Source organism: Schistocerca gregaria, chromosome 1 (assembly GCF_023897955.1).
Source record: "Schistocerca gregaria isolate iqSchGreg1 chromosome 1, iqSchGreg1.2, whole genome shotgun sequence".
In the NCBI taxonomy this organism is placed as follows: domain Eukaryota; kingdom Metazoa; phylum Arthropoda; class Insecta; order Orthoptera; family Acrididae; genus Schistocerca; species Schistocerca gregaria.
The window spans coordinates 229,309,680-229,332,821 of NC_064920.1; the positions used below are offsets into that span (position 1 = coordinate 229,309,680).

Below are 23,142 nucleotides of genomic sequence, written 5' to 3' on the forward strand. Positions count from 1 at the left end.
TTTAATGCATATGCACAACAAGTAAAGTGGAAACAGTGCACTGGACAGCAGTTGATCAAGACATCAACCAGAGACACAAAACAGGACAGGAAATATGACTTTCTGAAGGGGAAAAAAAACAACAACCTTAATTGCTATCAGCTGTGAAGGAGGTGTTTATTGGAAGTAGATGACTCATACGTTTCTCTGCATGCAGCTATCTCATGCCCGATGTCTGGAGGGGCAATTCCAGCTAAATGGTAGAGTTTACCACACAGAGTAGGTTTCAGACATCCACTAATTAGTCTACATGACTAATTAAGAGCAATCAATATCCACTAGATTAGTGTGGGCAGAATTACACCAAAAAGGATTAACATTCACTTAAAGTGAAACACAAAGATTAAGCTGTAATTTTAACTTTTTTTGCTGCTGCATCTCAGACTTAAATACTGATGATGGCCTTTTGACCCAAAAACTGGTTAATACACAGTATTGTGCTTTTCATTTACAATTGTGAGCTTTCAACCGTGAAGCGACAGGAGGATTAGTTCACGAGATATAAGTATGCTGAACAGATATACACCAAGGAATCTCATCTAGAAACTATTTTTAAAAAGATAAAAACTGCATAACACATTGTGAGAGTTCAGTTAATTTATAAATTACCTCATTGCTGGTCTTCAACTCTAAGAAATTTAAATACCTACTAGCAGGACATGAGATGGTAATATGTACGGACAGCTGCCGACCTATGCTCTAAACGATACATAGGGTTGTTCATCAAGGTTGCTTCCATGGTATCTTGGTAGATGTAGCCAAAATTCTTTATTGCCACTTGCTAACTTGGTTGAACTACTCCGAATATGTATTACTCATTGTGGTTCAATTTCTATCTTTACTTTTGACAAAGTGAACCCTGGTTATACAATGCCATCTCATTAGAAACTTAAATTCCAGTGATGTTGCTATAAGAAGAGTTATTCACGAGCAGAAATCCCAGTACATGAAAAAGTCGGCTTGAAAGTATATATTACTCAAATTTGTTGTATTGCACTTTTTGTACCTTTGGTTGCACAGCTTCTTATGTCTCAGCATCACATTTCTCTTTCTTGGACACTGAATAGTAACACCAGTATTATCACTTACTTCTTTAAAATCAATATTTCTGGAGAGCCTGAACTATTTCAGTCCTGCCTGGTTCATTATGACTTACAGTAATAGTACTGTTCCTTTGATGCCTAAATCTTCCTCATTGATGCTGAATCTTGCTATCAGTTTTTGGTCTGATGTGCCAGTATTGTTTAAACTTCTGCAAGCTCACCTCACACTAGGGTTGCCGCAAGTGAGGGTCTAATTAACTTATAAATTACCTTGAAGCTGGTCTTCAGCCGCAAGAAGTCTGTGAACCCTTGACTCGTTGATAATTCTGTAGGAAGAGTTCAACTTCTACCAAAACCAGAACATATTAATTCTACAATGGAAAATTCAGGATGGAATGTAACTATGTTGTGAGAAGGACAGTTGCTACTCACCATATAGCGGAGATTCTGAGTCACAGACAGGCACGACAGACTGCAGTCGTGTGTGTGAGTTATGTTTGCGTGAGCACGAGTGTGAGTATGAGTGTATGTGTGTGTATTGTTGACGAAGGCCTTAATGGCCAAAAACTATAATTCTGAGAGTCTTCCTGTTGTACATATTAAATCTGATTTATAGGAAGGCTTTTATTGTGTGTTTTACTATAAAAGTTGATCAGATGTTAAGTATCATTATTGTTATAGTCTTATGGTCATTGGTATTCCTTGACCCCGTGGCTTTTTCAGAAAAGTCTTTGCCACCCCTGATTTCTTTGCAGATCAGGAGACCAAGCACAGCTTTAATTTTCTTGGGACAGCATGGAGCCCACCATGACTACCTCAGACAAATAAAAAAAAACATAAAAAAACAAGACGTGCTCCTTAATAAGTCCTCTTATAATAAGGAAACTTTTAAGTTTTGGATGATTTCCTAGGTAACAAATGAACAGAGTTTGAATGAATAGAGCTTGCTCATTTATATTCAATATTTGTACAAGATTTCATCCTCAATCAGTTACATGATTTGTTTCTAAAAATTTTGGCTACAAAATAGCTGGAAAATCTCATTCCCTAACAACATTAATAGTCTTAAACTTTTTCAATTTTAAACCATTGTTTTAAAAAGAAACTGAAGTCATTTTTGCTTCGCAATTCACACCCCAGCAACAGACCCAATAACTAAATATGCATTTAAGATTAAGGTGGTGGTGGTGGTGGTGGTGGTGGTGGTGGTGGTTGTTGTTGTTGGGATGTTTAAGGGGGACTAAACAGCTAAGGTCATCAGTCCCCCATTCCAAAAACAGGCGAGACGAAAATTTACGGAGCAGGTAAAACCCCAAGGGGGGAGGAGATGCCCCTCTCCCCAGTCACTGAAAGAACACCAATGTGGCAGCGAACGCTAGAGACAAGAAGAGTACAGACGAACACCGGACAGAAGGAAACAGAAGAAAAGAAGAGGGCCGGAGACTGGTTGACTGACCATGAGAACAAAAAAAGGGAAAGAGTAAACCATCCGAATACCCACTAAAATCTGCAACCAATGAGAGACTCGAGGACAAGAGACACAGAAAGGGAAAGGGGCAGGACCCCCCTAAATGGAACCATAAAAAGGACTACCACGGATAAAATTTAAAACGTCGTCAGCCATGGAGGCATTGTCGCTTAAAACCAAAGGCAACGTGCCCGGGAGATTAAAAGACTGCCGGAGGGTGCGCAGTCGGGGACACTCCAACAGAATGTGGGCGACCGTCAACCGGGACCCGCACTGACACAGGGGGGGATCCTCCTGACGCAAAAGATGTCCATGCGTCAGGTAGGTATGGCCTATGTGGAGCCGACACAAGACGACAGAGTCCCTGCGAGAAGCCCACAGGGAGGACCGCCACACATCTGTCGTCTCCTTAACAGCCCACAGTTTATTCGGCGAAGTCGGGCTACGCCACTCGTCATGCCACATCCCAAGCACCTTACGGCGCAACGCCAGCTGCAGATCACGAGCCGGGAGGCCGATCTCCAAAGTGGGGGCGTCGATCGCCCCTTTGGCCAGCCTGTCGATACGTTCGTTCCCCGGGATGCCAACGTGACCTGGCGTCCAAACAAAGACCACCGAACGACCAGAGCGGGTAATGGCAAAAACAGACTCCTGAATAAAGGATACCAGAGGAGAAGAGGTATAGCAGCGGTCGATAGCCTGGAGGCTGCTCAGGGAGTCACTGCAGATGACGATGGACGTACCTGAGCAGGAACGCATATGCTCAAGAGCGCGCAATATGGCCACCAGCTCTGCAGTAAAAATACTGCAGCCAGCCGGCAAGGAGCACTGTTCAACATGGGCAGCGTGAGCAAAAGCGTAGGCAGGACGACCATCTACCAGGGAACCATCAGTGTAGACAGGCTCACAGCCTGAAAATGAAGCGAGGAGCGCAAGAAAACGGCGACGGAGGGCCACAGGCAGAACCGAGTCCTTGGGTTCCCGTGCCAAGTCCAGGCAGACAGCCGGCCGGGGCATACACCAGGGAGGCGTGGGTGCACGGACCCAGAAGGGTGGCAGAAGACCAGTTGTGTCCATATATATATACAGGGTGAACCCAAACTTTTGGTGTTACATACCACTCCAAAGGAATGATGTGAATCCTTATGTACTCTTACCAGTCAATGATACTTGCAGGTAAAAAAACTTCAAATGACTAATAACAGAGGAAAGCATAAATATTGTGCAGATTCATTATTTCATTTCATGGTGAAAACCATGCTGAGGGACAGTGCACGTCTTCACAATGTTCTTAGTAGCTTCCTCGAGTTTAAATACCTGCACAGACACAAATATAGGTGCTCTCAGCACAAACGGCCTATTTTGGATAAGCCTGAAGTCCTTTAACAGTATGTATTTGTTGGCTACAGTTATGATGTTTACTCAAACAAATGAAATGTTAATGAAGTATCATTCAGATTTATTCATTCTTTTGACATATGTCTGCATAGGGATTTTAAAAAGAAATTTGATATCCATTTCAACTGTATGTGTTTATGGAAAATAAAGTCCAGGATGCAATGTGCAGCTTCATTTGTCTGAGACTGCAGTCATGTGTGCGAGTTGCGTTTGCGCTAGAGGGAGGGAGGGGGAGAGAGAGAGAGAGAGAGAGAGAGAGAGAGAGAGAGAGAGAGAGAGAGAGAGAGAGAGAGAGAGAGAGAGAGAGTGTGTGTGTGTGTGTGTGTGTGTGTGTGTGTGTGTATTTATTTTTGATTAAGGCCCTACTGGGCAAAAACTTTATTTGTGACAGTCTTTTTGTTGTGGCTATTTCAACTCTGCATCTCTGCTTCTTTCATAAATAAGTTCCTATATTATTGAAGACAAGTAAAGCAGCACTATTACATTTCCATACAACAATAACTAAGCAAGGAGGTTAAGGCTGACAAACTAACATGACAAACTCAGCTGACAAAATTTGTGAAGTAGTTCTGAGAATTTTGGTATAAGAGGCTCATTACAAACGACATCACGATTGGATGTTTTACCTGAATTTTGTTTATTAATGTGAAAATACCTTCACAACAGTGAAAAAGACTTTATTAATATGCAATCCCCAATACAACATGAAACACAGAGTAATGCAACAACCCTCATATGCAAAAGTAACACGGTGTAGTTGGCTTCACAGTGTAATAAGGGCCAGGAAATGTAACAATACGCAATTACTCTGTAAGGAGTGCCAGATACCAGGGGCCCTTCATACCAGTATATGTAGAAATATCTCAAAGGACATCAGAGTCATTCACAGGATCTATAATGTCCTTCCCTCCTGGAAGTATTTCATTAATTTACAACATCTTTATGACTCTCATTTGCCAGGTACATCAGGGTCCTCCTTTCCCAAACCCTCTACCTCAGTGACAAAGTATGGATTCACCCTGTAAATAGAACCTCACTGTGAAATTGCATTTAATTTATAAGCATGTTCCTGAACAAAACAGATATTAATGAAACTGATGAATGTTAACCAATAGCACTGCTGTGCTGTTGTTTGCCTGTACTACCCACTGAGGCTTTCCTAAGCACTTGCTAAAAATCCTTACCTAGCACGCGAACCTCCAGACTTTCAGTCAAAATTTCAGGTTCACAAGTTTGTCCATTTGCAGCAGGTTTTTCCAGTATTTCGAATGTCTCACTGGCTGTATTAATTACATATCAAATGCAGATTTCATTGCACTATATTTGGGCTTAACCAAACTATGACTGGTGTAAGCTGCAGACTGCCTCAGTGATTATCTTCTGGTGCCGTTAAACAATAGAACAGTCAACAAATTCACATCCTGTAGAAAGGCTATGCCAAAATGTAAAAATTTTAAGGAAAATCTCTTAAAATAAAACCCTTCACCAAAACACTTATTTGTCATACCACATTTTCCTTAACTTTCTATATTTAGGCATAACTTTTCGGTGGATTTGAATTTCTGTTCAGGCTTTATAACGACAACGGAAAGCTGCTGAATTTTTCTTTTATCTGAAAGGAAATCTTTGTCTTTCGTAGATCCTATAAGTCTTTGCTCCTGAAGTATTTCATTAATTTATGAAATCTTTATGATTTTCTGTCATTTTCAGCTAAACCAGGGTCCTACTCTCCCAAAACCTCTACATTTCACTGGGTTACCTTAAACTTATGTAGCTGTGTATTACCTTATATGTGATGATGGACTTACCCAGCATTGAAGAGGACCAAATTTAAAATTGAGTAATATGACATATTATTTTCTAACTTGAGTAAAATAAATTTATAATTTTTTGTTTGGTTTTCAACAATAAAGTCATGTATACTTGTATGATATAAATACTTAAGACAATATTAACACCAATTGGCAAAAAGGAACACACGCACATTTTTCTTTGTAAACAGCAAATTATTTTTTCCCATTTTTATGCATCTGGAGAACATGTGAAAATAATGTTAAATGATTACAATACATATTTACACGCTGAATTCCAGCACAGCACATCCACCATTGACATCAAAATACAGTTATAAACTATATGCATGTGTATGACATCCATTAAAGCCTTGAGAATAGATTCTTGACTGAGCATACGGAATCCACTGTTAACATCAGTGACAAAATCATTTAAAAATGCCCAACTACTACTGACTAAAATATTATGCCATAAAAAAGCTTACTAATTTAACTTTCATTTCTCCACTGTAAGGTATATTTCTATCCAGGTGTCTGTTATCTTTCAATTCTGATCAAATGAAGGAAGTCTGCACATTACATAACAATTTGGAAGAAAGATTGAGCACATTAGACTGAGGTTAGTACTTAGCTTCGCAGTATCCATACAACAATGCAATGACTCTTTTCTCATTTCTTAGTGAGGGAGCATTATGTGAGGGTTGGGATTAAGAAACACATTAAAATTTAAGACATTTTACATCACTGAAGAAAAATAGCTAAAGGATGGAACAGCTCAAGTTACAGATGAAAAGAACATAATAAAGACATATTAATAGTAACAAATTTCACAGTTGCAAGCACATAACTTGCTAATGACTTGACTTTTCATGTCACTTATCTTCCTTTCACCTGTGTGGTAAAAACAATGCCCAAACCTTATCTAAGAACATGTTCTAAATGGGAAAAGCTTTGGCTCACTTAGCAACTCTGTGCACTACATATCATGTGCACTACATATCATAATGGCTGATTTAACTTTTCTCCCTTATTGCACAACCATCCCAATCTTAAGTTTCTCAAAGTTTATGTTTCCTTTCATTCATTCTGTTGCATAAAAAAAATTAAGCTCTACAAATATTTTTAGACCTATTGGATATTTTTGATTTGTCTGAGATCATTACCAGACAGTACAGAAGATTTTTAAACAAATGTGCAATTGCCTTACAAATTCTTTGGCAGCAGAAAAATTATCACTTATGTGAGAAACATCTCAAAGACAGACATTGTGCATAGTGAAACTGCAAAAGAAAGGTCTTCCTTGAAACAAAACAAAAAACAACACTAGAATTTCAGGCCCAGGCAATTTTGTTATATACGACTGCATAGTGCATCTAGTAGTTGCGCACCACAGCATCACAGAGTTGTGAGAATACATGGAAATTATTTAGCAATACATGCAAAGTGAAAGTGTCTTTTAAGTACCCGTAAAAATTTGTGTCTTTTACTGAAATATCTAACAAACATATTCAACCAAGTACTGGTTCATTCCATTAGTTCTTGTTCAATTATCATCCTACATACGCTTCAATTTATTTTATCTTTCTTCATCAACCTCAGAATTTTATGAAGGGAGTACACCATAAGCATCATAAGAGGCTTGCACTGTAACTTTAAGAGTTGGAACTTCAAAAAAATTTTAAGAAGTGGCTGCATGACAAATTATTCCATACAGCATCTCCTTGCACATTTTTACGTAAATGTCACATCCATAAGTATATTCTATGTATCGAATTAATTAATGTTTTCTCAATTTTCTTGCAATAGAAAAACTATGCAATTTTAATTGAAGTATTTGACATTATTTCACTTCAGTTATTTAAGCACCACTATTCTACATTTAATATATTGAGCAAGTGAATTGTGTTCAATTACACCACAGTAAAAGAATGAAACAGTGTGAGATGTGAACTTGACTGCAAAAGAACATTAACACATACAGTTCTCAACATCTGTCATAATATGTTTAGTTACAGACTCACTCTTAACAAACAAACAAGTACTACAAAATTCTAATGAAGTTGAACTTTTCATTTTGACAACCACTGAATTTTTTTTGTTAGCATGGTGTGTGCAGGAGGTTGAGTTAGTCAGTCCTTCACTTAACATATCATGAAATGTCGTGAACTACTACTTCCATCAGTACAGTAAGACAAAGGATTAGGTTCTCATATGTACATAAGTTGCAATTTAACAAATCAGTGACAGAAAGAATCAATCATCTTCAACTGACAGAATAATTACATCTGTAAACATTATTTAGTGATTACTTTTATGTCTGTTAACATCTCCACAATATACATTTCTGTAAGGGGGTGGGGGGTTGGAGGGGGGGCATAAAGGGCTGGTTAGTTTAATCAGTGTCAGAACAATGAATAATTTCCTTAACTGAACTCTTTCCAATAAGTATAACCACTATAACTACACAGTTTCTCAGTCCGTTAGTTCCATTTGTTTTACTGTATAAAAAAAGCAACGGAAACAGCAGAAACAAAATTGTAAAGTACCAATATGTTACACAAAAACTTAGTAATCTTAATTTTTCTTCATCTATTTCATACATCCACCCACAGATGGCATTTTCTTGTTATTTAAATTTACACTTCACTTAAGAAAGGGAGAGAAAGACTGGCAAAGTGTTTTACACCAAAATATTATGATTATATGGAAATATGTTATTGAACACTTGGTGCTTTGTATGGACAGCGCAACAGTAGTTTCTCACAGTGGAAATTGGGGACATTTGTACTCAGTATTATGTAATGCTGTTACAGTTGCCAAAACAACAATTTGGACAGCAAGTGATAAATTTGGTAGTAATCACTGCAAAACACAACATAAAAATATAAAACTACATAAAAAGATTATATTTGCCTAGTAAGTTATTAATGACTAAAACTCTGATTTTCTATTACCTAGCTAACTAAAATTGTACACTAAGTAAACTGCAACTAACACAAATTACATTAATTTGTGCATAAATTTAGAATTCAAAAATCACAGTCTATATTTGTAACAACATTAAAAGTTAACATTTTGTCATTGTATAATCAAGGCCTCACATTTCAGCTGCTATTGCTATAACTTATTAGACTTATGTAAAACAAAGAAGTTATTTAAGACATTATGCTGTTAATTTCTAAGAATCTCTCTTATCCTTCAGTTATGTCCAAAGCATTTTTCAGTCACATAACAAAATTTTGATGTGACTTGGGAAGGATTGCGTTTTAAACTGCACCACTGGCAATGTTATAGAAATAAAAATTATCAGACTTACATTCAAGATCACAGTACTCAGAACTGAGATGTAAATGAAATCTTTAGTTTTACATGTTTTAAGTGTGTACTGATACTGTACAGAAAAACTGAGTATATCATAGAATCAACTATCAGATCATCATGTAACTTTTTCACCACTCAGAAATATGCTATTCCACTTGGGCAACAGTAAAACACAAACAATGAAATATACAAATGAATAGGTATGTACAACGGATTTATAAATGAATGTCTTCACCGTAAACTTAAATCTACACTTTTTTTTTTAAAAAAAAAAGGCAATCACAAAACAGGCAAGTTCTCACTATTTCAAATAGTTTTTAATACAAAGCAGTGTATTCTTAACAATACTCATTTTTCGTACCATTCACGTTTAAGTTAATAGCAGCAACAACAATATACGGATGGACATATGGAACTCTTTGACGTGAATGTGTACTTGCTTTTAGTGATGCACCTGTACATCTTGCAGTATAATCAAGATTTCTTAAAATCCCAAGTGACATTCAAAGCAAGCTATGTTACATTTATTGCATAAATCTGTTACAGACTAACATCACCATACTCAGCATTCCATCGTTCGTAAGCTGACAAACTCAAAGGAGAAACACTGCGTCGAATCCTCTTCAGAGAGTCAACAAAGTCTTGAAAATTTATATTCCGTACACTGTTAGGGTCCATACACCGGACTTGCTCAGGGTTAAGTTCTGAAATAAAGGTATTGCACAATTTAGTTATTTTTCTAAGTTATCACAAGTCATTCCTTATCAGTAGTTGTAAGAATTCTTCCAACATTTGGGCAGCATTGTAGTTATTACATTTTGGCACTTTGGATAACTCTCATTCTGTTACCTATTTTAATCTTTTATAGTCCCATGACAAAATTGCACAATCTGTAAGATACATATCCAGTGAAACTTCCTGGCAGATTGAAACTGTATGGTAGACAGAGACTTTAACTCAGGACTTACCTTTCACAGCGCAGGCCAGTACTGGCAAGTAAAGCTGTGAGGATGGGTCACGAGTCGTACTTGGGTAGCTCAAACGGTAGAGCACTTGCCTGCAAAGTTTGAGTCACAGTCTGGCACAGCTTTAATCTCCCAGGAAGTTTCATATCAGCACACACCCCACTGCAGAGTGAAAATCTCATTTCGGATGCATAAATAAATATACATCATATGGTTGGAAAAAAAATTGTTCAAAATTTTGTAAATCCTAACTGCTATTCTTTATTTTCATTTAAACTGATAAATGATGAAACATATTATTGATCTTACAATAATTAGACAAGAAATAAATATGCACACATTGCGCATTTCAGTACTGATTACAGAGGAACCAGCCAGAAAATAATATAAGACTGAGGATATGTAAAATGAATGTAACCTAATAAAATACAGAACTTGCGAACTTTCATGTGGATACAAGTACCAAAAAATATATACCAAAGAAAGAACAAGACATTCTTTATTCACAAATGGAGGGAAGAAGATTATTTGCAGATTAAATAAAAAATAATTGTGGCTCTAGGTTAAAAAAAGAACAATAGCACAGCAAGATGATGATCTTGTTTTGTAAGCAGACAGGATTTGTGTTGGTATTTGAATGAAATTTCAAGGTAAAACGACTGTAACAGGAATTAACATCCCAGACATTAACCCTCGCAATACCAACACGTTTTCAATAATGCACAGTTTACGCTCACCACAAATTCATTAATTGTTGTCAGTTTATATAAACAACATACTTTTTAAGACGGTTGTGATGTGTAAATATGGCCCAGAACATGAAAATATCTTTTAGCACACACTTGGCAATATCATCACACTTTCAATAACGTGTAGTACTATGACCACCACCAAAAAAAATTTAAAAATGCAAATTTCATTAATTCTTGCTTACATTTACTCAGAACATACTTTTTAAAGATATCAGCAATACAGCAAAAGACTGACTGCTACTTACCATAAAGGAGACATGTCAAGCTGCAGGCAGGCACAATTAAAAAAGACTGTGTCAAAAAGTGTGCCTGTCTGCAACTTCACATGTCTTCTTTGTGGTAAGTAGCAATCTGAGTTTTCCTACATTGTTGATATTCCTACCTGGAGTTCCCATTATCTGATTTTTAACAGATATGTTAGTGTATAAGTGATGTCCTGAACCCGAAAATATTGAATGCGACATGCACTGGGAAAAGTGACATCTATTAATAAGACTTAAATTTTTGGGTTACGTTTAGCTAAAAAATTTAAACTTATGGAATCTGGTAGAGTAATTCACTGAAAACCACAAATATTTTTTCTCAAAATTTTAAAATATAAAGTACTTGACTAGATTATAATATTTCCAAAAGTTGGGCACAAAGTAACACTACCCCATGGTGTTGTGAGAGTATTTGGAGAGAGGCACTCCTCTCCCTTTTTCTTAACAATTACGTAGAAGAATGAGTCACAATGCACACAAAGCCTTTTATGAAACCTTGCCAAACACAAGTTTATAACCAGAAGAATGTTTCTTGGTAACTTACGACACAATTTGCAATTCTCCAGAAACTTCTTATACATCATGCTGTAGTGAATGTGTCCTTAGGTATTAATAGCAAGTAGCTGAAGTTTTAAAACTGCACAATATGTGAACCTGCAAGAGTGACAATGTCAGCAGGGGAGACTGTTTTTTGTTGTCAGGGTAGCATGGCTACGTGACTGATAACAGAAGCTTCTAGAAAGAAGCCAACATCAGAAGGACAACATGTGATCACATCGGAGGTGCATCAATGTGAGCCTTTATAAATGGCCTAAAGGCCTAACATGTTATATCTGTGGAAAGCTAGAGCATGTAGTGATGACTGTCATACATGTTGATGGGAACAGGGCTTGAAACAGCGCCGCGGGGGGAGGGGGGGGGGGGGGGATGATCTATCTTAATAAGAATGAGAAAATGCAGATGGATAGAATGAGAATGTGAAGGTGAAGGGTGGTACAATGAAACAGACTTTCTAATACCAGTAAAATTCTCACAACCTACTTTGTTGGGGAGCAGCGCACTGTGCTCAGAGTCAAGACACATAAGTGCGTGTTTTATGTTTAATAAGAGGGGCCACTATGCAAGACAATGTAACGAGTGTGGGTTGTCGGCAAAAAAGAAATATAAGAGGCCATAAAACTGAAAGGGAGCATAATGGGGTAGTCGCATCGTGCCTTGTTGGGCAAAATATTTCTTGTTGACTGCATGAACAAGAACAATAGAATTGTAGTGCAGAAATATAAAATGGAACCCTATCAGGTTTCTGGTAGATAGTGGAATACTAATAAGTCTAGTTTAAAAAAAGTTTTGTGGAACATTTGGATGTGTGGTCCACATGAAGGTTTTAGGGCAACAGCAATCATTAATACTGTTGATAAGATGGAAGGTGCTGTAGATACTGAACTGCATGTAGCAAGGAGTGAAGCAAAGAGTTCATACTATTGGGGCAGAGGTAGATCTGTCATTTGAGTGTCCATTACAAAGAGATTTCTAACTAAATAGAATGTCTTAACAGATTATGGTGCAAAAAGCTTATGGATTCATGGGAAGCAAATTGAGTTACACACAGGATGGTAACAATAGCTCCCAGAAAGAGAAGTTCATAAAAAAAGATTTTAGTGAAAGTGCAGTAGTAGTAATTGCTGAGAAGTGAAATGCTAATGTGGAAGGGGTAGGAGCTGTGAAAAAACAAAAGCCGGTTCAATGGCAATGTTAATTTGGTTGCCATTGGAGCAGTGAAGTTATGGAAATATCCTAGTGGGAGGAATACCAAGAGAGACTAAATAGGAAGAGAGCAAGGACTGATAATGGGTTTCAGAGAGGAACAAACTTTTGTGTGCGTGTAAATGTAAGAAAAGTGTTGAAAGGTACCACTACAAAACAGGAACTAAGACCAGGAAATTATGTACCCAAAGCACTGCTAGTGCTAAAAAATGACACTGTAAAACGAGTGTGCTAAATATAACAGAAGAAAGTATAGTGATGGAGTGTCAAGTGCTGATAGCAGAAGTAGTGCCACTCACAAAGGTGTCTGAAGTGGAACAAGTGATGACAGTACAGAAAGAGAAAATCCAGGGCCAGTAAGTTAAACGACCACCTCACAGTCAAGTACGTTGATAATGAAAAAAGAAATGCATGGCATACAATGACATAAACTGATGAGCCAAAAATTATAACCACCTGTTTAATAGCAAGTTATTCCACTTTTCAAACGAAGTACAAGAGAGATTCTGTTTGGCGTGGATTTTTCAAGTCCTTGACAGGATTCCAGAAGTATCTATCCTCAGAGACCACATCCACCCCTGCATGCAGTTTGCTTTTCCTTGGCAAGACGGCATCTAGCAGCAGGACAATGCAACATGTTGCACAGCCTGCAGTGTATGTGAATGGTTCGAAGGGCACCAGATGACCTTATTGTACTCCCCCAGCCAACAGACTTCCTGGATTTAAACCCTATCAAGAATCTATGGGACCACCTCGATCAATCTGTGCTGCCATGGATTCTCAACTGAGAAACCTAGCATAGCTGGCCATGGAACTGGACTCTGAATGGCTCCACATCTCTCTTGGTTTCTGCCAGAACTTCACTGACTCTCTGCAGAAGGTGGTTATTCAGCTTTTCGACAGATGGTCACATTAATCAGACCAGAAAATGTAGAATGAGAAATTCTTACTATCTGCTGGCCAGTCTAACATTTCTGATTGTATTTGTTTGGCTGAAAATTCACAGTATGCACAGACCACAAACCAGTTGGGTAAGTCATATCTCAGATCAGATACTCAAAAATCAAGTTGCAGGTGCTTTCTCTAGAATAAGAAACCTTGGAAAACTACTAATGAAATGAAGAGCAGTGGAAAAAGGCATGAAGTAAGAAGACCAGAGAGAGAGAGAGAGAGAGAGAGAGAGAGAGAGAGAGAGAGAGAGAGAGAGAGAGAGAGAGAGAGAGAGAGAGCGCTGAAACAGCTACGGTAGCCAGGGAAAATGGATTTATTAAAGTCATTCCTGATGTTGTATGTGACAGAGATAATAAACCAACTGGAAAAAGGGAGTTAAGATGTGGGAGAGCAAGTTCCCTAGGCCATATGCATAATCATGATGCACGGGCAGTAACAGGAAGCACATCTGCGCAGACAAAGCAATTCTGAAGCAGTTTCATGATTCAATCCACCCAAATAACAGTATGTGTTAAAGCACGTCATCCTGGATGGAGGGCTGAGCCAGGCCAAAATTGAATCGGCTCAGTGGATTAACAATGAAGGTCAATGTGCCGGTCAGCCTAGAAGTGGTTTTTAGGCCGTTTCCCATATCTGACTAGGTGACTACTGGAGTGGTACGTTCCCACCTCAGTTACACTATTCGCAAAAAATCAGAAAATTTTCACACTCTTTCACATAATTACACTGTACACACTTGAGATATATGTATTCCCTCCTAGGGGCATAATGGTTCTTTCTTTTCTTTTTTTTCTTTTTTTTGTGTGTTTAGGGCACACATTAGCGCCCAGACTAAATTATGAATGCACTGCGAGGCACAATGTTAAAACAGTAACTAAAAAGGACAACACTATAAAAGGCACATTAACAGGCAGGGGATTAAAAGAAACAGCATAATCAAATGTCCTTGGACAGGTTTATCAAATGGATAAAACGAAGAACGTGAGCAACTGCTCCTGGGTCATCTGCTAAAATTTCATCCAGAGTACATGGCAGGCCAAAATCAATGCACAGTGTATTAAAATTCAGACAGGACTTAAAATGTGGCCTACTGTCAGCAATTGCCCACATGGGCAGAACGGCGTCGGCGCAGTCGCCAGGAGATGGCGGTGGCTGAATCGGCAGTGTCCAATGCGTGACCGGGCCAGAACGACCTCCTCCCGCCGAGAAGGGCAGGAAGAGGTCGTCCAAGCTCTGGGGAGAGGTTTCAAGGCCCAAAGCTTGTTTTCATTAAGTGTAGACCAAGTGGCATACCATAGCGATAAAATGCTGTCAACCGTCAGCGATAAAATGCTGTCAACCGTCAGCGATAAAATGCTGTCAACCGTCAGCTGCTGAAGAGAGCATTGGATCCGGTGCATGAAAGGGTGAACCAGATACAGATCATTGAGGCTCTGGATGGCGCTCTGCGAATCAGAGCAGATGACATAAGCAGAATGTCGGTGGCGGAAGATTTAAAGAACAGCCTGATAGAGGGCAAATAGCTCAGCTGTGAAGGCCGAACAATGGCCATGGAGCCGGTATTTGAAACTGTGTGCCCCGACAATAAAAGAACACTCGACACCGTCATTGGTCTTAGAGCCATCTGTATAAATGAAGATCGTATTAATGAACTTCGAACGAAGTTCGACAAACCGCAAGCGGTATACCGAAGCTGGGGTGACCTCCTTTGGAAGCAAGCTGAGGTCAAGGTGAACGTGAACCTCAGCCTGGAGCCAAGGTGGCGTTTGGCTCTCGCCCACTCTAAAGGTTGCAGGGAGTGGAAAATAAGTTGCTGAAGGAGGCGGAGAAAGCGAACTCCAGAGGGTAGCAGGGGAGATACATATAACCCGTATTGACAGTCTAGAGAGTCGTCAAAACAATAACGATAAGACGGGTGGTCGGGCATTGATAATAGCCGACAGGCATACCAACAAAGCAGTATATCGCGCCGGTAGGTTAGTGGCAATTCACCGGCTTCAGTATGAAGACTCTCAATGGGACTAGTACAGAACGCTCCGATCGCAAGACGTGATCCCCGATGTTGTGTAGAGTTGAGGCGGCATAAGATGGGCGGCCGTACAGAGGAGTATACAAAGCTCCCGTAATCCAGCTTTGAGCAGACGATCGACCAATATAGGCGGTGTAGGACCGTTCGATCTGCTCCCCACGACATACCACTGAGAACACGGAGGACATTTAGGGAACGGGTACAATGGGCAGCCAAATATGACACATGTGGAGACCATCTAAGTTCCCTGTCAAATGCAAGACCTAAAAATTTTGTTGTCTCCACGAATGGGAGATGTAAGGACAGTGGAAGAAACTCTTTGTAGCGCCAAAACTTAATACAGACCGTCTTCTTGGTAGAAAAATGGAAGCCATTGGCAACACTCCAGGAGTAAAAGACGTCAAGACAACGCTCCAGGAAACATGTACGCTCCGCGCTGCAGTAGATGGTAAAATCGTCCACAAAACGGGAGCCTGATACATCAGCTGGGAGGCAATCCATTATTGGATTGATTGCTATGGCAAAGAGAGCAACACTCAAAACTGAGCCCTGTGGCACCCTATTCTCCTGGCGAAAGGTGTCGGACAGGACAGAATCCACATGTACCCTGGACTTTCGATCCATTAAAAATGCATGAATAAAAAGAGGGAGGCGACCGTGAAGGTCCCATGTATGCATGGTGCGGAGAATGCCCGCACTCCAACAGGTGTCATAAGCCTTCTCCAAATCAAAGAACACAGCCACTGTCTGGCACTTCTGCAAGAAGTTATTCATAATGAAGGTCGACAAGGTAACCAGATGGTCAACAGCAGAGTGGCGCCTACGAAATCCACATTGTACATTGGTAAGTAGGCATCGAGATTCGAGCAGCCAAATCAAATGAGAGTTAACCATTTGTTCCATCACCTTACAGACACAGCTGGTAAGGGAAATGGGTAGATAACTGGAAGGCAAGTGCTTGTCCTTCCCTGGCTTAAGTTCAAAGAAGAAAACCTTTACCCCCAGGAGGAAGGTTCTTCAGCATTTTAATATGAATCAAATCAGGCCCCGGAGTGGAGGACCATGACCGAGCAAGTGTACTTTCGAGTTCCCGCATGGTGAATGAGGCATTATAACTTTCATGATTCGAGGAGCGGAAGTTAAGTGCCTGTTTTTGGGGGAGGAAGGCAGGGTGGTAATGAGTGGAGCTCGAAACCTCTACGAAAAATCAGCCAAAGGCATTGGAGACATCCTCAGGGGCCACAAGGATGTCATTTGCAACTGTCAAGCCAGAAACTGGTGAGTGGACCTTAGTGCCAGATAGCCAGCACAGGCTACCCCAGACAACAGAAGAAGGAGTAGTAAAACTGTTGAAGGAGCTTGTGAAAGCAGCCCAGCTGGCTTTCTTGCTTACTTTAATAACACGACGATACTGCACACATAATCTTTTATAATTAATACAATTCGCCATCGTAGGGTGGCGTTTAAAGGTGCATAAAGCATGTCAACGAGCATGTATAGCATCTCTACATGCTGCGGTCCATCAGGGGACCGGTTCGCGATGTGGAGAAGAAGTAGTATGAGGGATGGAAGATTCAGCAGCAGTGAGAATTACTTCCGTGAGGTGTGCGACCTGACTATTGCAGCTTGTGAAGTTTTGATCCTGAAATGTCACCCTGGAAGGGAAGAGCCCCAAGTCTGCTTTGGAGATGTTCCAACTAGTTGAGCATAGAGAAGGGGTATGATGCAGGAGATGGATAACACAAGGGAAGCGGTTGCTCGAATACATATAAGAAAGAGCGTACCACTCAAACCAACGTGCAAGTTGGGTAGTGCATATGAGAGGTCTAAATGGGAATAGGTGTGAGTTGTGTCCGAAAGAAAAGTACGCCAGTATTGAGACAGACAAGATTGAGGTGGTTGAAAAGGTCTGCTAACAGGGAGCCTCTCGGGCAAGATGCTGGAGAGCCCCAAAGGGGATGGTGGGCATTGAAGTCTCCAGTCAACCAAATTGGTGCAGGTTGCTGAGCAATAATTTGCATCATGTCTGCCCTAGTAACGGCAGACAACGATTGAGTGTAAACAGTATAAATAGAAAATGTGAAAGTGGGAAGAGTAATTGGGATGGCAACTGCCTGCAGATCAGTGTGCAATGTGATGGGATCGTAGTAGATATCATCCCGGACCATCAACATAACCCCTCCACGAGCCTGAATACCTGCCACAGGGTGTAGGTCAAAACGCACAGAGGTATAGGGTGCCAAGTCAACACGATCGCATGGGCATAGCTTTGTTTCCTGGAGAGCTACTATGAGCAGACAGTGCACGCGTAGCAGCAACTTTAAGTCCTCTTGGTTGGAGCGAATGCCGCGAATATTCCAATAAAGAAGTGCCATCATAAGAAGAAAAAGAAAAAGGAGAAGGAGAAGCAAGAAAGGGTCACCTCGAAGGCCGCTGAGGGCCTGGCTTCGAGCAAGCACTGCTGCCGCTATCAATAGGCGGAGAGTCATTGTCCATTTTTTCAATAGGTTCATTGGCCACCATGTTAAGATGGTTGGGAGAGGGAGCTTCCTCCACTGGTGAACGGCCAGATGTTCGGCTACCAGTGGTACGTCCAGGCGAAACGGATGACGGCCTGGGGCGGAAACCGCTGGGTGGCGCAGGAGAAGAAACACGCCGCGGCGGAGAAGGAGAACTTTTTTTCCTATGAGCCTTCTTGGAAGGTCGTTTAGTCGAAGTACTGGTCGATGGCTGGGAGTTCGGGGTACGTAAGAAATCTTCAGGGGATGGTTCCTTCTTGAAGGCCCGTGCGCCTGACTTATGGGTCTTAGTCTTGGCAGAAGCTGATGAAGGTGATTATGTCGTCGGGGTGACGGGAGAAAGAGGAGACGTTGACCGGGTAATCTTAGCACTGGCCAAATGGATTACTGTAGCGCTAAAGGTCAGATCGCATGTCTGCAACAATACCTCCTTGGTAGGCCGAAGAGAGGCGAGGATGGTACTGTATTTCCCCGCTGGGAGCAGCGTGGGCTTCCTGCTAGCAAAAAGCTTGCGAGCAGCTGAGGTGGACACTCTTTGACCCGAATTTACTGTATGCAGTGTTCAGCCTTGTAGATGGGACAGTCGCGAGAGGACGTTGCATGGTCACCCTGACAGTTCATGCAGCGAGGAGACAGGTGGTCAGTCACCCTCATGGGTGTGTCTGCCAGAAGTGACACATTTAGCCGCATTAGAAACGACTGGCGGGTGTGGTTAAACACTGACACTGGCAGCAGCGCGTAGGTGTTGGGACATAGGGGCGAACACAAATAACATCATAGCCCGCTTTGGTACAAGGTCATTGTCAACCTTTTTCATGACCCTATGGACAGCTGTCATGCCCTGCTCAGTGAGAAAAGACTCAATCTCCTCGTCAGTCAATCCGTCGAGTGATCCAGTAGATACCACACCACGCGACGAATTCAAAGTGCAGTGAGCCTCCACCTGGACAGGGAACATGTACAGGAGTGTAGCTTTAAGGAGTTTTTGTGCCTGAAAGGCATCCTAGTACAAGACTTGACAGGTCTGGCTATGGCATCTACACCCTTCTGAATAACTAAAGGGTTGACAGATGAAAAATCCTTTCCGTCCTCGGATCTAGAAACTACGAGGAACTTTGGGGCAGATGGTAGCACTTTTGTCACTGGTGGCTGGTCAAGCTTCTGTTTTTGGGCAGAAGTTGTGAGAGGAGAAGAGAAACCCATTGCGGATGAATCCCCCATGATTGAAAGCATCTCCAATGGCGCGCTCCTTCCTTGTGGGGACCCTCTCAGAGGGTGCTCCCGCCTTAGGTGAATGTTTACATCTCAGGTCACACCTCCAGAGAAATGGATGGAGAGACCAATCGGCATGGTCAGAAGGTGTCAGCTCGGATAATCACCCCTCCCCGGGCCTGGCCTTTACCACGGGGTACGCACGGGCCCTACTTGTCTACCCAGGGTGGGGAATTACACTTTACCCCGTCACCGGCTATGCGTACGAACACGTGGGTCGGCCTTCTGGCACGCACAGGGAGGAAAGAAGAACAGGGGAAAAAAGGGATAGAGGGAGAGAAAGGACAGACTGTCTCAAATGCCGAGGCAGAGACCATAGGGTGGACAAGAAGGCAAGGTGAAAAGTAAGGAAAACATTGAGAGAGGGAGAAGAACAAAGAAAGGAAACAAACAAAGGAAGGAAGAAACCAGAATAAGCGAAAAACCAAAATGACCACAAATGTAAGTCGTTGAACTGTCCATTTCCGGACGCAGGCGCAAACTACCCCCTTGAGGGGGAGGGACTCCTTTTAATCGCCTCTTACGACAGGTAGGAATACCAGGGGTAGCGTAATGGGATGACAACAGGAAGGGCATCCAGCCACCCCTTAAATTAACCATGCCAAACTCTAATGACAACCTTGCACAGAATCAGAGTAAAAGCAGAAGAAAAAAACTGGGTGGTCATCAGGGAACAGGGAGAACATATGGTAGAAATAAAGAAATATTACATTTTGGAAGGCATGAAAGCTGAAATACAACGGTATATTCACCAGCATTGGTCAAAATCTGTCAAAAGAATAAAATTACACAAGTAGAACTACAATGCCTACACAATAAATGACAACTGCTGATCATGTCTTTCAAAGATGTGATATAGACTTTATGCATCCCCTTAAACAAACACATAATTTTCCCTTTTAGAATATGCTGACAAAGTTTCTAATCATGGAATAAGATGCTGACATTGTACCAACAGTGCTAGAAGAAAATATTATTTTAAAATTTGGCATACTGTCCACACTACACATAGAGAAAATTCAATGAACTAACTACCATCTGCAGACTAATAGAACATAAGAAAAACCATACAGAACCTTTACTGGAACATTGGCAACACACAGACAGAGCTCAGATTGATTTAGATACTTTGATTCCATACATTGTATTCATATTTAATGCAACACCACGGAGTGCAACTGGGTACACATCTCATTAGCTGTTGTTTGGGAGAGTTTGTGACAAACTGTGAATCTTACAAAGACCACCACTGTTGTATTTGTGATTATGTGCTCGACTTGAGAAAGATCGAATGAGACCTAGCCACAGCGTGCAAGACATTTTCGCACACCGTCTCAATCCTAGAATAAGGAAAGCTATGATAAGATCCAACTTCCAAATGAGTTCCACCCGGTAGAAAAAGTCAGTGACAAGACCTGTATACTGCAACACACCAAAGAATATTTAAAAGGGAATAAGTGGATGATGGTACACGCCAATAGCCTGAAAGGTTTGTTTTAGTTACAGGATGGTGGCAACACATATGGTAATGCAAATTACCATGTTAACATTTGGGTTTACTTCAGTTCAAACAGTGGTACATCATCTGGATCTACAACTTATGAAATTACACTAAAACAATTTGGTGAATGTAGGTCTTTATAATGCGACACAAGAAATCTTAAGTTATTTTAAATTAGTAGGATCAAACAATAAATTCCAAAACACTGATGTATGAGCTGCAAGCGCTGTAGAATTATGTCAGAGAAAATTCTTTTACTCAGTATGAGTGTTTTAGAGTGTGTTAGTGCAAAACAGGCATTACGATGACACATGGATAAAATAGAAAATTCCCTAAGTTAATTGGACATTTAGCACACCATGAACTAAGAATAAGAAAACATGGAGTACTTAATTTCAAAGAGGAAAAAAAAGAAATTCATGAGGAGCATAGTAACGTAACTGACAGAAAAATTCTGCAGCCTCCAAGGACAAAGACCACAAAATTTTCCCTCGGGTAGGGAGATGTCGTGAATCAGCTGCATGAGTAATAAGAGCAAGTAGTTTGAGTTGTAACACTGCACAATGTGTGTGCTTCAAAGAATAACTTAACATCAGCTGGAATGCTATGTAGTGGGAGATAATGTGCTTTCGGGGTCACGGTAGCATGGCTATGTGACTGGTGACAGAGAAGCTTCTAGAAGCTGGACCTGCATTACTCTGCTGCAGGTGCAGGACTTATAATTCTCATGGCACTTAGCTGCACAGGTTACATGCACAACTGCACAAAATACAGTTAGTAACTTGTGGGATTCAATAGTAATTTCTTATTCTACATAATTTTTCACTCTCAGTTATTTCTCAGAGTTCTTTGTCCTTTTCTACTGAGTTTCTTTTCTGATAATATCCAACTTGTATTCTGAGGCACCAGGATTATGAGTTGGATGGGCCATCTTCACAACTGGGAAACAGTGTCAGCTCTCATCTTGATCCACTCTCAGGATACTAAAGATAATGTTTACAAAAATTATGATCTTTAGATAAATTTAATGACTTTCTCTGTGTATATGCACTGTACCTCTTATTGGACCAAGGGCAGCATCCTTTGCTAATCCAGTAAGGTCACTTCCAGAATAGCCATCAGTCATAGTAGCCAATCGTTGCAGCTCATCGTCACGCAGTGGATTGCCGTGCTTACTAAGCAACCTCCGCAGCAATACGACACGTGTCTCCTGATCCGGCAGGCACACGTAGATGCGCTTCGTAAAACGTCTGGAACATTACACTCTGTTGTGTACATTACAGTGTTATAAAAGCACTACATCTATAATCGAGACTGCATAAGATGATCCCCGACAGCTCACAGCACTGTTGCCAGCTTTCAACTGCGAAGCACTGACAGTTGCAGGCAAAAAATCAGTAACTGTCTACAAAGCTGTGACAGCATTGAGGTGTTGTCATAGAAACATTTATAAAATCACATTACATTATTGGCTGATGTGGGCCTGCAAAGCTGCTGCACCCAGCCCACTGCAACTGTCAGGGATCAGCTTACTCTGACTCATCTATAAACCAGCACAGTAAAAAAAAGCTCCTGTCTATATGATAAATATAGGAATATATTAGCAGCAGCTTCACATGGTAAATCTGTGAAAACTATAAAAGTATTTCCCATTTATGTGTGGTTTAGCAACAGCATTCATGGTAGAGAGTAATCCAGCTTTCAAGAGCATATACAACACAGTGTCATAAGCTAAAACTGACTGCAGGATCTGCACATCTAAGAACTAGTTCTTTGTTAGGAAATAAATTCTTAACTTAAATATTGGTAAGTATGAGGTCCTCTTAATATAGGAAGTAATTCTACATCATTGCTTCTCCAAGTCTTATAATTAATTTCGTCTCCGTGGCTAAAAGATTTTTCATCGAAGAAGGCTATCAGATGCAAGAATTCTCGATTTAGTGTTTTCTAATCTGCCAATTGTCTTCTGGGTAACAGAAAGGTTCCCTATCATGCATGGTAGATGTGTATGGAACATTAAGAAAATTGGGGGATAGCTTAGTGAAAATATGTAACCGTCAAAGG

At 40.6% G+C, this 23,142-nt stretch overlaps 2 protein-coding genes across 4 annotated transcripts in view; one reads left to right on the forward strand and one right to left on the reverse strand.

The window, feature by feature from the left end:
- LOC126338109 (mediator of RNA polymerase II transcription subunit 29) overlaps positions 1 to 9,792 on the forward strand; it is a 47,488-nt gene extending 37,696 nt beyond the window's left edge. Inside the window, exons 6-7 of one of the 2 annotated variants that reach the window (XR_007565100.1) lie at positions 5,659 to 5,788; positions 9,609 to 9,696. The gene's annotated coding sequence lies outside the window, so the exon portion shown is untranslated. Of the gene's footprint in view, positions 1 to 5,658; positions 5,789 to 9,608 lie in introns of both variants that reach the window. The other variant, XR_007565099.1, reaches the window with a different exon arrangement.
- The window catches only part of LOC126338067 (spastin), a 449,984-nt gene continuing 432,796 nt past the window's right edge, over positions 5,955 to 23,142 (reverse strand). For both annotated transcript variants that reach the window (XM_050001523.1, XM_050001522.1), the window contains 2 exons: positions 22,135 to 22,328; positions 5,955 to 9,766 (listed from right to left, as the gene is read on the reverse strand). In XM_050001523.1, coding sequence (XP_049857480.1) covers positions 9,603 to 9,766; positions 22,135 to 22,328 — 358 coding nt within the window. In that variant the 3' untranslated portion in view covers positions 5,955 to 9,602. The remainder of the gene's footprint in view (positions 9,767 to 22,134; positions 22,329 to 23,142) is intronic.